The sequence below is a fragment of the Puntigrus tetrazona genome, chromosome 18 (genome assembly GCF_018831695.1).
Source record: "Puntigrus tetrazona isolate hp1 chromosome 18, ASM1883169v1, whole genome shotgun sequence".
NCBI lineage: Eukaryota > Metazoa > Chordata > Actinopteri > Cypriniformes > Cyprinidae > Puntigrus > Puntigrus tetrazona.
The window spans coordinates 22,666,752-22,682,389 of record NC_056716.1 but is presented as its reverse complement, the minus strand read 5'-3'; the positions used below and the strand labels follow the sequence as shown (position 1 = coordinate 22,682,389).

The 15,638-nt window shown below is 45.8% G+C and overlaps 1 protein-coding gene across 1 annotated transcript in view; it reads right to left on the bottom strand.

The window, feature by feature from the left end:
- tmtc2b (transmembrane O-mannosyltransferase targeting cadherins 2b) overlaps positions 1 to 14,193 on the bottom strand; it is a 94,346-nt gene extending 80,153 nt beyond the window's left edge. The window contains exon 1 of the mRNA XM_043216753.1: positions 13,838 to 14,193. Coding sequence (XP_043072688.1) covers positions 13,838 to 13,920 — 83 coding nt within the window. The 5' untranslated portion in view covers positions 13,921 to 14,193. The remainder of the gene's footprint in view (positions 1 to 13,837) is intronic.
- Between the last annotated feature and the right edge of the window lie 1,445 nt (positions 14,194 to 15,638).

Sequence of the window (15,638 nt, the reverse complement as noted above, 5' to 3'; positions counted from 1 at the left end):
CACATTTCCTATATTAAAATAAAGAAAACTCCCATTTAAAAAGAACTAGACTGCTGAAACCCAAGAACATTCTGTGTTAATCAAACCATTCAGAATTTAGATCATTTTCTAAAGCCTTTATTACTAAATAGCAGGATCTAATCCTTCTATCCCCTTGATCTCTGTAAGAAACCAAACGGGCATTGCCCATCTGGCATGATGTCAGATATGGAAAGCAGACGGCTCACATGCCCTAGTTTGCTTACATGAGGTTGGCAAAGTCATCTCTGGCTTGCAAAGCCGGCCACAGGATTGCTGAATCAAAGGTAATAGCAATGATAAGATCAGTGTAGAGAGAGGACTGTGCAACCCTTACCCTTAGAAAATGAAAGCTTTACTGAGTCAAAGCCAAAAACAACATCATTTGTTGACTTTGCATAAATGCATTATAAGATTTGTGCAAATATTTAAAGATCTAAATAGAGAAAGAATAAGGCAATGCTTGTTGGATTGCTGAAGGTCTCAGTAAAATGATTTCCATTTCACTGAGATTTACAGTAGCTCAACAGAATCACATGGTATGCTTGCTTTAACAATTCAATGCATTTTTGTTACAATGAACACATGAATTTCCTCGAATGAGAAAATATATTTTTAAAACATACATAATAGGTCAAATGATATAATATCATATTTATTACTTTTTCCAACTTTTAATGTAAATATCATGCAAAATATTACATACAACAAATGTATATGTATACACACACACTTATATATGTTATAAACGTGTTATACAACTATGTAGTTTTTTTTTTTTTTTTCATCTTTATAGAATTGTTAAACCCCAGTTTATAAATGTATACATATGCTATTAACATTCTAACATGGTATTTAATGCAAATTTTAGATTTTACAAGAATATTTTACATCGAATATGTAATCTCTAATAGTAAAAGCATGTCACATGCAGGACAACAGATTAAGAACAACAGAAACACCTAAAGCACCTAAAATAATGCCCTGGTCTTCAGCTGGGGACGTCTCCCCAGGCACGTACATGTTTGCAGTGCTGATTAGATTGATTCTGACAGGTTGATACACAAAGGCAATGCATCTACTCTCTGCCCAAATAAAAAAAACGAGCACTTCTTTGTTCAACTGAGCCAACAGGCAACACAAGCGAGGCTTATTTCTCATCAGTGAGCGTTAATGGTGTGCACAGGCGGAAGAGTGAATAGAGACCACACAGATCTCAACAAAGCACAAAAGCTTCTTGGCCAGGTCATGTCCCAGCTTCCTCTGCAGGCATAGAAGCTGCACAGGAGACACTAGAAGGTAAACCAAAGAAAAATAGAGGCTTGCTTTATTTTTTTTAAGTGCACTATAGCATCCTGTTTAGACGCTAGCAACAGGGGGGTTTTGTGCTTCAAATGGATAAGACGCTTTACTGACACAGCACCCCCCACAATCCACAGGCCACTGCTAATCCTATTAAAATGAAGGCAGGCCGGCACAGGACAGGAACACCGCATTAGATCCATCAAGAACATTAGCTCTAAATCAAAACTCATGTCTCTGGCCATTACCAATCTAGTGAAATGAAAGGAAATGATTTGAGACCTGTGTGTAATGATGAAGCCATAACATTACATCAACTTTTTTGAGGAAAAGATTCCAACTAAACATCCCCTGAAGCAAGAGCAAACTAACTCGCATTTATCTTTCTGTTGGTAAAGCCAAGTTTTGTTGTTCGTTCTTTTACAAGTTCAGTCTCATATGTAATGTAATTTCTGAGAGTGTAGTATTGTGACTTTGATTTGAACTGTGATATAATGTATGAGCATCTAACATTTCTGACGCTTAAAAAAAAGAAGGCAACCCCCTCATACATATACATAACTACATGTATTTATGCAATGTTTAATCAATTTCAAAGTTGACTAAGAATTGAATAAAATGCCTATTTATTGTAATATAATGCTGAATAACAATAAGATAAATTGAGGTGAAAAAATTGAAACGGGTTTTCAAAAATTTATTTTGGTCCAGTTAAATATTTACTAATATTTATTTTATTATCCTAACACAAAATTATTATAAAATAATATATATTACTGCTATTCCTAGTATGCTTATTTGTTATTATTATTATATTATTATTTGATGTTTTTTAGATATTTTCACATAAAAATAACTGTAAATTTCATTTCATTTTCATTTTTAAATGATTCATTTAATTTATTTTAGTCAATTGATTGTGTAACCCTAGTTTTTAGGGCAAAGGTAAGAGCAGGACTCCAGTAAGGTGCATACAGTTTGTACGTGGGTATAATTCTACCTTAATTAGTGGCTAATGTGATTAGCTAAATAATCGAAGGGGGCAGGGAGAAGGCAGCCAAAATAATGAAACTAGACAGATAATCTGTTAGGTTTTAATTAAATGACAGGCACAAAGACGCAGCACGATTGTAGAGGTAGCCATGCGATCCTACAGCGCGCGTCAATAAAGTTAATCTGCACTGCTGTCTTCTACTGTGCAGTAAACCTGCTGTACATATGGCCTCCCTCTTTCAGCGCTGATTACGGCCTGTCTGATTTAGAAGGCCTGAAAGGCCATCAGCTGTGACCAACAGCCCATTTTAGAGCCCCATGGGCAGCGATGGGTCAGGCCACTCTGGCCTGCAGTTCATTTCGGCCCACACATCACAAATGACAATCATCTGCCCTGGCAATCACAGAGAGAAGCTGCTCCCTCAGAGAGCCAATAGAGTGGGACGACGGCCATCCAATCTCAGGCTGTTCTGACAGCGCTTCGCTAATCAAGCTTCAGTAATCAGAGCTGGAGGAGAGAGAGAGAGAGAGAGAGAGAGAGAGAGAGAGAGAGAGAGAGAGAGAGAGAGAGAGCTCCTCTGCTTAACAAACTATCGAAAAAGAGAAGAGAAAAACCTCGGCTTGCTCCCAATCCCAAGATTTCAGTCTAGACGCCATCTGGACAATGGACATGGTTATCAAGAGGCACCTGCATGATCTGAGCACTTTATTAAGCACAAATAATATGCTTACAGTAAATATGATGATAATAGTTTTCTCCGATGTCTGATGTCAAAAAAGTAATTTGCAAATGATTAAAGCATACTTTTTGAGCATAAGCTATTAAAAAGAAAGACAAAGCTTTGATGTGATGAATAGCTATTCGAAATACAATATTCTTCAATCACATACACATACATATATATAAATATACATACATATACACACACACACACAAAAACAAAAATTGTTCTGAAGTTGTTTCTATGCACAAAAGACTGAGAGAGACTAAAACCGATTTAAATTCTTCCTGATTATGTCGTGAGATAGCTGAAGATACCAGTACTAATACTGAGGCTAAGTACCTATGCAGAACGTTTCTTCTGCATTGGTATTTCAGACACACACACACACAGGCTGGTGTTTTTCACTCAGTTTAAACCCCGGACACAGCAGGACTGCAGTAAATTGGAGAAATGGTTGGTCTGAGGTTACAGCCTTGAGAAAGTTCACCTTACGAGGTCATGGCCATAGTAATTGTTAGTCAGATTACTCAGTGGGAGACACCAAAACCCCACACACATACGCCAACTACAGTAGAGCGGGTTGTGTTTAATAGTGTTTGTGGTTTGTCAGAAGGCCGCTGACCCAGAACTCGGGGGTTAGAATACGTCACAGAGAGAAAGGTCCAAGAGGAATCTCTCAGAGAACAAAAACGGCTATACATTCCTCGACTTTTAACAATCCACTGCGAATCCAGTTGTTCCTGAGGGCAATGAGAACACTGTTTTACAGTCCAGCAATATATTAATAAAATGTGTAACTTTAAAGCTTTGGATTAAAGCACCTGCCAAATGCACAAATTCAAATGTAAAATTGTGTGCTGAACGGTTGAAAAATTACTGGTTTGAAAAAGCCATTTATATATTAAGTGAAACAATGTGGTAATTTAATGGCTCATTTCCACCAAGCGGTACTGTTCAGTATAGTACAGTACGGTACGCAATTATGTTCGCCTCCATTGTCAGAAGTTGTAAATGGTAGCAAAATAGTAAACGGTACCGTGCCTTCTTTTGGTACCCTTCCTTTGGGTACCAAAAGGGTGGAGCTAAAGTGCAGAACACCGACTGGTTGACTAGAATCGTCACTTGTGCGTGCTACAAGTGGATGTGTCCATGCACGTTGGGCTTATTTACATTTGAAATGCCATTCACCAAAAACTAGAGCTGTAACCTTTTGCGAATTTTATAAATGATTATTTTAGATTCAAGTGTGTTTAAGTATTTGGAAACAAGCAGAGTACGGCCGTTTCTAAAGCATGCAGAACCATCTGACGTTCAAAGCTAAGCTTAGTATAGGTTCCAGAGGAATCGCGATTCATTCGGAAAATCTCTGAATCGGTGCTGAATCACTTCTCGATTCGCGATATATGCGAATATCGTAACATACGCTTGCTCTAAAGTCTCCGTTGGCTCAGCACCAAGGTATGTTTAACTTTGTATATTAATTTTTAATCAATGTAATATTGTCACCAAGCCAGCAGAGGGAGCTCTTACCTCTGGGTGATCTGCGATCACTCCCTCTGCTGCTACTTCCTGTCAGAGGACTATAAATACTGCAGCAAGCCACTCAACTGCAGGTTGCATTGTTTCGCCTGTTTCGTTGTTAGATCGCCCGTGGATTATTGTCTCTGGTTTATCTGGTTTTGACCCTGCCTGTCTTCTGATTCCGTGATTGTTTGCTGCCTGACCTGACCACCGCCTGTCTCTGGATTTTGCTATTGTCTTGCCTCTGATATTCCTGTTCGCCCTGTTTGACGCCTGCCTGTTTTGACCATGCCTTCATTTAATAAAAGCCTGCACATGGATCCGCACGCCTCAGACCCTTCATACGTGACAGAATGCAACCTCACACCAGGATCCAGCGGCTTTTCACCCGAACCATGGCCAGGTATGCACCTTGCAATGTCTTTGCTAACCCTCAAGCAGGGCACCCGATCACTTGAGGATTATACTCAGGAATTTCTGGACCTGGCTTACTTCTCTGATTTACCGGACTGTTTGCTAATTGAATTTTTTCACGAGGGAATAAATCAGCCACTCAAAACACAACTTGTTCAAGAGGGTCCACGTGAATCACTGGCACACTTTATTGAGTTTGGTTTAGTGACTGTGGGGTCAGCTCTCACGTTGGGTATTATGGAGGAAGAAGACACTGCATTTATTCCCAAGATGGCCGCCTTCCCCGAGCCGCTGCCCAAGATGGCCGCCTGCCCAGAGCCGCTGCCCAAGATGGCCGCCGCCTGCCCAGAGCCGCTTCCCAAGATGGCTGCCGCCTGCCCAGAGCCGCTTCCCAAGATGGCCGCCGCCTGCCCAGAGCCGCTTCCCAAGATGGCCGCCGCCTGCCCAGAGCCGCTTCCCAAGATGGCCGCCGCCTGCCCAGAGCCGCTTCCCAAGATGGCCGCCGCCTGCCCAGAGCCGCTTCCCAAGATGGCGCGCCGCCTGCCCAGAGCCGCTTCCCAAGATGGTCGCCGCCTGCCCAGAGCCGCTTCCCAAGATGGTCGCCGCCTGCCCAGAGCCGCTTCCCAAGATGGTCGCCGCCTGCCCAGAGCCGCTTCCCAAGATGGTCGCCGCCTGCCCAGAGCCGCTTCCCAAGATGGTCGCCGCCGCCCAGAGCCGCTTCCCAAGATGGTCGCCGCCTGCCCAGAGCCGCTTCCCAAGATGGTCGCCGCCTGCCCAGAGCCGCTTCCCAAGATGGTCGCCGCCTGCCCAGAGCCGCTTCCCAAGATGGTCGCCGCCTGCCCAGAGCCGCTTCCCAAGATGGTCGCCGCCTGCCCAGAGCCGCTTCCCAAGATGGTCGCCGCCTGCCCAGAGCCGCTTCCCAAGATGGTCGCCGCCTGCCCAGAGCCGCTTCCCAAGATGGTCGCTGCCCAGAGCCGCTTCCCAAGATGGGTCGCCGCCTGCCCAGAGCCGCTTCCCAAGATGGTCGCCGCCTGCCCAGAGCCGCTTCCCAAGATGGTCGCCGCCTGCCCAGAGCCGCTTCCCAAGATGGTCGCCGCCTGCCCAGAGCCGCTTCCCAAGATGGTCGCCGCCTGCCCAGAGCCGCTTCCCAAGATGGTCGCCGCCTGCCCAGAGCCGCTTCCCAAGATGGTCGCCGCCTGCCCAGAGCCGCTTCCCAAGATGGTCGCCGCCTGCCCAGAGCCGCTTCCCAAGATGTCGCCGCCTGCCCAGAGCCGCTTCCCAAGATGTTCGCCGCCTGCCCAGAGCCGCTTCCCAAGATGGTCGCCGCCTGCCCAGAGCCGCTTCCCAAGATGGTCGCCGCCTGCCCAGAGCCGCTTCCCAAGATGGTCGCCGCCTGCCCAGAGCCGCTTCCCAAGATGGTCGCCGCCTGCCCAGAGCGCTTCCCAAGATGGTCGCCGCCTGCCCAGAGCCGCTTCCCAAGATGGTCGCCGCCTGCCCAGAGCCGCTTCCCAAGATGGTCGCCGCCTGCCCAGAGCCGCTTCCCAAGATGTTCGCCGCCTGCCCAGAGCCGCTTCCCAAGATGGTCGCCGCCTGCCCAGAGCCGCTTCCCAAGATGGTCGCCGCCTGCCCAGAGCCGCTTCCCAAGATGGTCGCCGCCTGCCCAGAGCCGCTTCCCAAGATGGTCGCCGCCTGCCCAGAGCCGCTTCCCAAGATGGTCGCCGCCTGCCCAGAGCCGCTTCCCAAGATGGTCGCCGCCTGCCCAGAGCCGCTTCCCAAGATGGTCGCCGCCTGCCCAGAGCCGCTTCCCAAGATGGTCGCCGCCTGCCCAGAGCCGCTTCCCAAGATGGTCGCCGCCTGCCCAGAGCCGCTTCCCAAGATGGTCGCCGCCTGCCCAGAGCCGCTTCCCAAGATGGTCGCCGCCTGCCCAGAGCCGCTTTCCAAGATGGTCGCCGCCTGCCCTGCGCCGCTTCCAACATGGTCGCCGCCTGCCCTGCGCGCTTTCCAACATGGCCGCCTGCCCTGCGCCGCTTTCAACATGGCCGCCTGCCCTGCGCCGCTTTCCAACATGGCCGCCTGCCCTGCAAAGCCTCCAGTGCCCGCGCCTCGTGCCAAGCCTCCAGTGCCCGCGCCGTGCTAAGCCTCCAGTGCCCGCGCGCCTCGTGCCAAGCCTCCAGTGCCCGCGCCTCGTGCCAAGCCTCCAGTGCCCGCGCCTGTGCTAAGCCTCCAGTGCCCGCGCCTGCGTGCTGCCCTCCAGTGCCCGCGCCTGCGTGCCAAGCCTCCAGTGCCCGCGCCTCGTGCCAAGCCTCCAGTGCCCGCGCCTGCGTGCCCAAGCCTCCAGTGCCCGCGCTGCGTGCCTCCAGCCTCCAGTGCCAGTGCGCCTCGTGCGCCCGTCCAGTGCCCGCGCCTGCGTGCCCGTCCCAGTGCCCGCGCCTGCGGCGCCTCCTCAAGATTAACCCACCTCCCACCCTTACCACACGTCGACGATGGATCCCAGCAGCCCCTGCACTCATCCTCTGCCCTCCACCTGGAGCTCGCCACGGGTCTGCCAGTCTCCATTGCCGCCGTGGGTAAAGGATCCCTCGCTTCATCATCCCGCCTCCGAGCCCCGGACTCCAGCTCGGCTTGTAGACCCGCCGGCTTCCCTAGGCTCCTAGCTCCCTCCTCTCCACCGTGCTCCGTCAATCCACCAGCTTCATCAGGCTCCATCGTCTCTCCGGCTACGCCCTGGTCGGTCGTCGACCATCCGTCGCCTCAGGATTCCTCTCCTCCAGCTTCGCCTCATCCCTCCGTCCCTCCGGCTCTGTCAGGCTCCTCCCTTCCCCCGGCTCTACCTCAGTCCTCTGTCGCTCTGGCTCCGCAGCGTCCTTCTCGTCCCCGTCTCCGCATCAGTCGCCAAAGCCTGCGGTGTCGCCTGGGACCTCCAGCGCCTCTGCATCACCCTGGCTCTTCTGCTCTCCGCCTTCGCCTCAGTCTCCTCGACCACCTGCTCCACCGCCGTCGGTCGGCTCCATGGGGTTGAGGACAGTTACCTCTCTATGGCTCCTCCCTCCGTCGGCTCCACCACTGACCATCATGGCTGGGCTCGGTATCGCCTCCCGCTCCTTACTCCTCCCGTCTTCTCCCTGGCTCCTCCCACCGTCTCTTCCTCCTGGTCTCAGCTTGCTGACTCCCTCTCCCGGAACCCCTCCCAAGCTCCCAGTTATGTTTTGTTTTGTTTGTTTTGTGGAGCGCCAGGAGTCGCTCCTAGGAGGGGGGCTATGTCACCAAGCCAGCAGAGGGAGCTCTTACCTCTGGGTGATCTGCGATCACTCCCTCTGCTGCTACTTCCTGTCAGAGGACTATAAATACTGCAGCAAGCCACTCAACTGCAGGTTGCATTGTTTCGCCTGTTTCGTTGTTAGATCGCCCGTGGATTATTGTCTCTGGTTTATCTGGTTTTGACCCTGCCTGTCTTCTGATTCCGTGATTGTTTGCTGCCTGACCTGACCACCGCCTGTCTCTGGATTTTGCTATTGTCTTGCCTCTGATATTCCTGTTCGCCCTGTTTGACGCCTGCCTGTTTTGACCATGCCTTCATTTAATAAAAGCCTGCACATGGATCCGCACGCCTCAGACCCTTCATACGTGACAAATATATTGCAAATGAATGTTTCACATTAAATTAAATGTATAATTTTAAATGTAAATATATAACATTTAGCTGTTTTTTGTTGTTGTTGTTTTTTTTTTTTTGCATAATTATGAGACTAAACTAAAATTCCACTAAAATTGTCATTAAACATGAGTTACAGCAGATATTTTCTTTAGCAGGCTGTATGTTATGGAGTCTAATTTTATGTGTCACTTTCACTTTCAATTCATACTATAACATTGTGTTTCCTAATAAAGTTATCAGCCAACTGGTTACAGGTACAACCGACTCACCAAATCCAACTTAACTAGCACTTGCCACTATAAGACTCAGTCAATGACAGACTACTTTCACGGCATTATGAACTTAAAGCAAAAACATTTATATTACCGTAAAGCAAATGCAGCTGTTTCAAAAGCAGCCTCAACTCAAATGGCACAGGTGGCTGTTCAATCTGGTGTTTTATTTTATGACATCTCTACTCAAACCAAAAGATGAGGCAATACGTTTCCCCATTCTGGACGTGCCAAAATACTCCCTGAAGTTATATGACTTAACCCACAGCTTGAAGTCTCTTAAACTTGCAGGCCACTGGCACGCACTTGGAGAGGTTTTGCACTGTCTGTGCATAAAAATTGATGAGCGTCAGTTTTAATCTTATCCCAAAAACTCTGACAAAAGCTCTAAGTATAGAAGTCAACCATTTACAAGACTCGCAAGGAAGCACACTGCACCAATTAAAAAGAAAACACAACAGACTAACGAACAAAGTGTCTCTACGGTGTCTGGCTGAAGCATTAACACACACATTACCACAATATGCCAATGATCCAACGCAAAACTCTTTGAGTCATTGGCATAATCACAGTCATCTGGAATGCTGATGTCTACATCACACTCCCCATGAATCGTCCTCAAACAAAAGTACAGAAGAGGAATAACAAAAACATAAAAAAAGAAACACCCACAATGCCTTGCAAACATGACCATCTGGACTGAGCTGTTGGAGGATTAAAAGGGGGCCATGTAGGGGTGGTGCGAGCTGTAGAGTGTCTCTCGCTCTAATTTTTCTCTCTCCGAGATAATTACAGGGTACCGCTGGGATGGACGGATTGAGGAGAGAGATGCTCCTAGTCGGGGTTGCCGCCCTTGGTTCTCGACATCACCACAGATCCAAAGTGTGCGGTCGGATCCACAGGGTGGACACTCCAGCAGCGCCTGAAGAGAACAGAGCCAGACAGCACCACAAAACCCAAACCAACAGCGCAGGCTATTTAAAGCGCACACCAGCTCATCCCTGCAGCCTCAGCTAAACAGGCTTGGAAACTAAACTACCAGCAGAACCACTAGGAAAATTGCTTAATGGAGAAGAGTCAGAGGGGAAGTTTAATATGACATCCAGTTCTTACGGTGCAAAGCTAAAAGCACCAAAGAGATGCTTCTTTGAAACATCCTTGCAAAACGTATTTTAAGGAAATATAGAAGCCGAATTTACAATATTTGCATTCTTAAAAGGCACTATGAACCATTAACTACCCTTTAATAAATAATATATATATATATATATATATTTCACAAATTCTGTAAGAGGTGTCCAAACCTTTGCATACCACTGTGTATATAAAAATTATAAATACATTACAATCTAAACACGTTTATGAAAATTACACAGACACGCATTAAAAGAGTTTTATTCATGAGCGCAATTTCATGCAGCAAGTACTCACAATCTATCTAATGCTAATTGACATATATAAAAATAAGTACCTCTATTCGTCCAATTCAAATGCTTGTTTCCATAACCACAAAATTTACATAAATATTTTATAATTTCTCCTGTGGTTGCTCAGAAAGGCAAAAAATATTAACCAATAATATCTTAGTCTGCCTTGGTCCACTTTTCACGGTCCAGACAAATCCCATATTGCATTATTTTCGGCTCCTCTCTGAAAACTGTCACATTACGGAAGATGAACGCATTGCACATGCCATTTCATGCTGTCTTTATAAGTACTTGTGGAGGAAGTACTCAAAACGTATCTGATTCTACTCGACATGCGAAAAGAAAAAGAAAAATTACACATTTTAGGAACTCATTCATCCGACTCAAAGCCTTCTCTTTCCAAAACCACAAACCCCAAATAAATACAGCCTTGCGAGAGCTTGAAACGGCAATGGGTTTGCCCTCAATTTCAGGTGAATGACGACAATTCCTCATGCGAGTTCATCTATCAGGCCTCTGGACAGGTTCACAGCAGGCCACGGAGATGAGGCTATAACTCAACCCTGGCACCATCCACTCTTTTCTCCATCTCTGCTCTAGGTGTGGGGATTATGGCATCACAGATATGAGCTCCACAAGTTATGGCCTCCACTCTGTAGTGCAGGTGTCAGGGTCGAGTGTGATTTGGAGACGGGGACCAGATACAGAGGGCTCCCTAGGGAAAGCTAGACACACAGCACTGAAGTCAAGCTTGCTGAGCTCCTAATAGACCTGAGTGATGGTATGTCACAGCAGCATAAACGGTACACGGATTACAGAGGAGGGAGCAGCTGAAGTTTTTAATGAGGAAGCGATAGAAAGTTTAGCTTCTTGTATCATTACAGGGTGATTTCCCTTTAGATTTAAAGTAACTGTCATTTCACAAATGGATTTGGCAGTGCATCGTGTAGAAATCCACAAGAGATGCAGATGCACTTTTAAAAGGCAACTTATTTAAATCGGGAATGTGCTTTTTCACTTAGAATTCTGTTATAATCCTTAAGACAATAATTCCTGTTAAGAAACTCTTCCAACGCGAAACATCCATGAGTTGCCTGAAAAAGGAACCAAATGTCATGCTTAAAAAGCGACTAGGCAATCCAGACATATAATGTTATGTTGATGTATAATTCATGCTGCCTTTGCCATCAAAATTTCACATTTTTCATTTTTGGGAGCTTTTTAGCCAGCATTTTGAAGCGCATGTTTTGTGCATTACTCTGGTCGCAATATATGTACGTGCAGAACCACTTTGCTAAGTGCTGCGTTTCCTGTCTCCACATTAAAAATCATAACCCCAATTCCTCAAATGCTTTTATTACGCTCCAAAATCAAATGCCAACCTCCCGTTTTTAATAAAGCCCTTATACGACTAGCGACATCTGATAGTGCTCGCTTAAACGTTACCAACCTTGGTCCTTCGCAAGCCTTTGGTTGAATAATAGAGGTCAGTTCAGTGATTTAAAACACCGTTTTCATTTACAGGCATGATATCAGGACTCCAAACCCAAAAAAAGGCTTCTCCGCCACCGCCATGTCACATCTGCTCTTTCTCAACGCGAATTAAATGATAACCAGCAAGGGAGGCGTAACACTGCCCAGGACCGGCCTGACACTTGTTTCTGCAGTCCTTCCACCTCAGGGAACGCTGTGAGACAAAATGTCATTTCTAGTTTTAAATGAAGCCTGCTACTAATTACAAACATGAGGCGTTTGAAAACAGAAGGCACTGCTTGACAAATCTACTCAGACTGCAGCTTACACAGTAAAAGCAGGGCGCAATACCTACTGCAACTTTGACTTTATTGCCCAGAGGATTCGTACTCGCTCTAATAGCTACGCTATGGCGGAAAATGGCATGTCTTGACAACCCGGGAAAATGATAAACCCCATTTTTAAGATTCCACACATATCTGAGACAGACAAGTGCGGCAAGAAAGAAAAACACGTTAAGCCTATACGGTTTGTATAGCATAAGAACGCCAGCGGGCGTGTAAATAAATAAATCAGTCACTGTAAATGTAGGGATTGTAACCTTGGAGACGCATTCATTTCACAAACTGCGACAGTGGACGCTCTCGTCGCTTGCCTGCTCTCTGGGTTATTGCTTCTCAACGGCGCGTAACTGTCGTGCGGCTCTAGTTTTCTTTAACGTTATTACAGCGTGCCCTAACGCCACTTAGGAAAATAAATGTGTCATCCCAGTGGGGTAGAATTGTTAAATGATTACGAAAAGCTACCGTTCTCCATGTGAGAGAGAGAGAGAGAGTTGAGGGACGCGTGGCTTTTCCGTCCGTTAGAAACAAGTGGCGGGACCAAGTGCTGAGATATTTGTTCTACAACGCGTATTATTGTAAGGCTAGCAGCTGAGCACACGATATTCGAGTTGGAGTCTTTAACATACAGTGCGACTGGTACAGTCCGATTCTAGAACAAATTATTCCCACGACCTGGGCTTTTTATCGAATCAAAGTGATACAACGCGACCGGTGCAGTCCGACTACCCAACGAGTAACTCATAAGCCGCTTCATCAAAAACATGCAAAACGGCCAGTGCAGGCTATTCCCAAAATAACGACTCTCTGATGAGTCGTCTGTTTTAGGGGATTAAAAACAAGTATGAATCAGTCTTAGTGGTTTATAAATTGATCTGACTCACTTGCTTAGCCGCAAAATGATGCCCGGTCCAATAACTATAGCCTACTTAAGGTTCGCTTGACTTTACTAACTATGTTTTAATAAAGACATGTGCCGTAAAACATGCATGTGGTTATTGTATGAACACGCCATATATTAAATATGTTGCCAGATATCGCTTTAGTAGCCATTTAATATAGGCAGCACTGGTCGCTTTAAGAAGTCTTTAAAGAGTCGGTAAAAGTTTGTTTTAACAACCTTTTAAATTTAAAATTTAGCTTTTGTTAGCTTTTTCGGTTTCGTATACAAGACTGCACGATTCTCCTCTTATTTTGGCAACAGACCGCCGAGGGCAGCAAACGCATGCCACGCGAATCTCATACCTCAAAAGTACTCAAAGCATCGCAAACGGAAGCGAAAACACAATTCCCATTTCGAGATATCACCATCTGACTCTAATTCTAAATCGCCAGGCTCAAACACGGTCAGTTCAGCCCCCCGGAGGCTGACAATCCCCCCTGTTATAAATTAGCGAGCGGAGTGCGATATTCTCGAGCATCATCACTTTCCCCGACGATCGCATTTCCAAAAAACAACATCAACGCAAGCTCGAGACTCGGTGTTTCAAAGTTGCACGACTGGCTGTGTTTATCCGCTGACAGTTGTCACGCTCGCGCCGCCATTCCCTGCGCTGTCGCGACATGTAACAGAACGAAAAGAACAAAAGCCGCCGCTACTACATTCGGCTCAACGTTCTCCGGTTGCTACGAAACCGGCGAACTCACTACGACGGTCGGGAACGCGCGGATGTATCGGGTTCGTTCGCTGGCATACCTGTCATCGTAGCAGAAATCGGCGTCCAGTGTGTTGACGTACAGGAGCAGTGCCACGGCGCTGCACACCAACTCTGCGATCATCTCTCAAAAAAGAAAAGAAGGAAAGGAAATGAAAGAGTTGAAGGATGATATTAAAGCCCTTCTTTGATTTCTCTCTTCGTCTTTGTCAAAATGCCTCTGCCAAAAAACAATATCCGAGTCCCCATCCTTGCAAAGTGTTGAAATGAATTATCCAGACATCCTCCTCTTAACCCATGTTATTTGCGGAGAGAATCCCGTAGGCTAGAGTGGATGGTGCACATACAGTATTTACAGTACGCGCGACTGTGTTTGGACGTCCTTACACCGAGAGTGTTGAGATGATGCATAGTGGACGCCAAATAAATGTCGTGATTGAGCCGCGTGTGGTTAGTGGCTCCAGTGCGCATGCGCGCAACCCCTCCTCCTGGGTATGTATACACATACACACGGTCTGACTTAACCCTCTATTGCACACGCATTCTGAAATGTTTACAAAATATTAGATTCACTTTTCTTGCGCATTTTTGTTACTATGTAAATTAACCGGTCACTTAGCACCATCAATAACAGTGCTAGATACATCTTTAATAAGGAAAAATACGTAATGTTTGATGTTTTTAACAGGTGTGCAATCAAGAATATGAATATTCATCTTGTGCTAGCTGTTATATTTGCTCTTCTGTCTTATTGTTACATTTTATTATGTTTACTGCACACACACGTGGAACATATATACCTTTATATAGCTATACATATAGTCCTTTCATCAAAGCTGATCCATTTAATTGTGTGCATGTTACGCATGTGTGAGAGTTTTACAGTAGAAAAAGTGCAGGAGTGTAGTGACTATACAGAAATTATTTTTCACACAGATGAATTTAAAAGGATGCAATATTTTGGGTGAAATTTATTTAAGGTATTCATTTAAGTGTTTCTTCTGTAGCCTAAAGTGCAGCTCATGACGTAAGAGTCCAAGGCATGTCCTCTGAGAAACAATTATTCGTGCCTCAGATTTAATTTGCCGTGGTGTTAACATTAATTATTGAATCATGTCACAAATATAGCGGTGTTAATTTAAAATGTGCTAAAAAAGTCAAGAAACTGGATTCATTTTGTGATTATGCAGACGATCGGCACAAACTGAATATTTTGACACATTTCACGCATGAATTTAAAGCAGAGAGAAAGGACTGCGACCATAACCAGCGGTTGTGACTGCTGTTGATCTGTTTAGTTTAACTCTCAGTTCTAAAACCAGGTCGTTTATTATTAATAACAACAGCCATACGTATAAAAATTATCATGTCTATACATATGCAATCCTTAATGAACTGTATTTTAAAACATCCAGTAGAGGGCCTACATTCAGAAAACAAGCCATTGTCTTTGGCAAAACTGGAAAAACACTGTCTTTTCAAATGAATTGCTTCTATAGTCAACCTACACATATTTTTAATTTAGCAGAAGCCATGCACTTCAGGCAGGCTTTATGGCTAATATGTACTGCTTTCTTCAAACAGCAGGGAGTATTCGGATCCCTTTGAAGACTTGAGAAATTGAAGAAAAGAAACCGAGGAAGAGAGAAAGAATCAATCTTGTAGTTGCTGAGGACACAAAGAGTGCTCTATGGTCCAGTGAATATTGATGTAATTCTAGTTCAATAGCGAGACCCAGGCTACTTAGACAGTCTTCAATGTGGCCATTCACAGAACAGCAGGATGCTATGATGTAATCTATCACAGATCTGAAGGAATCACAGGAACTGACCCTTCCGTCTC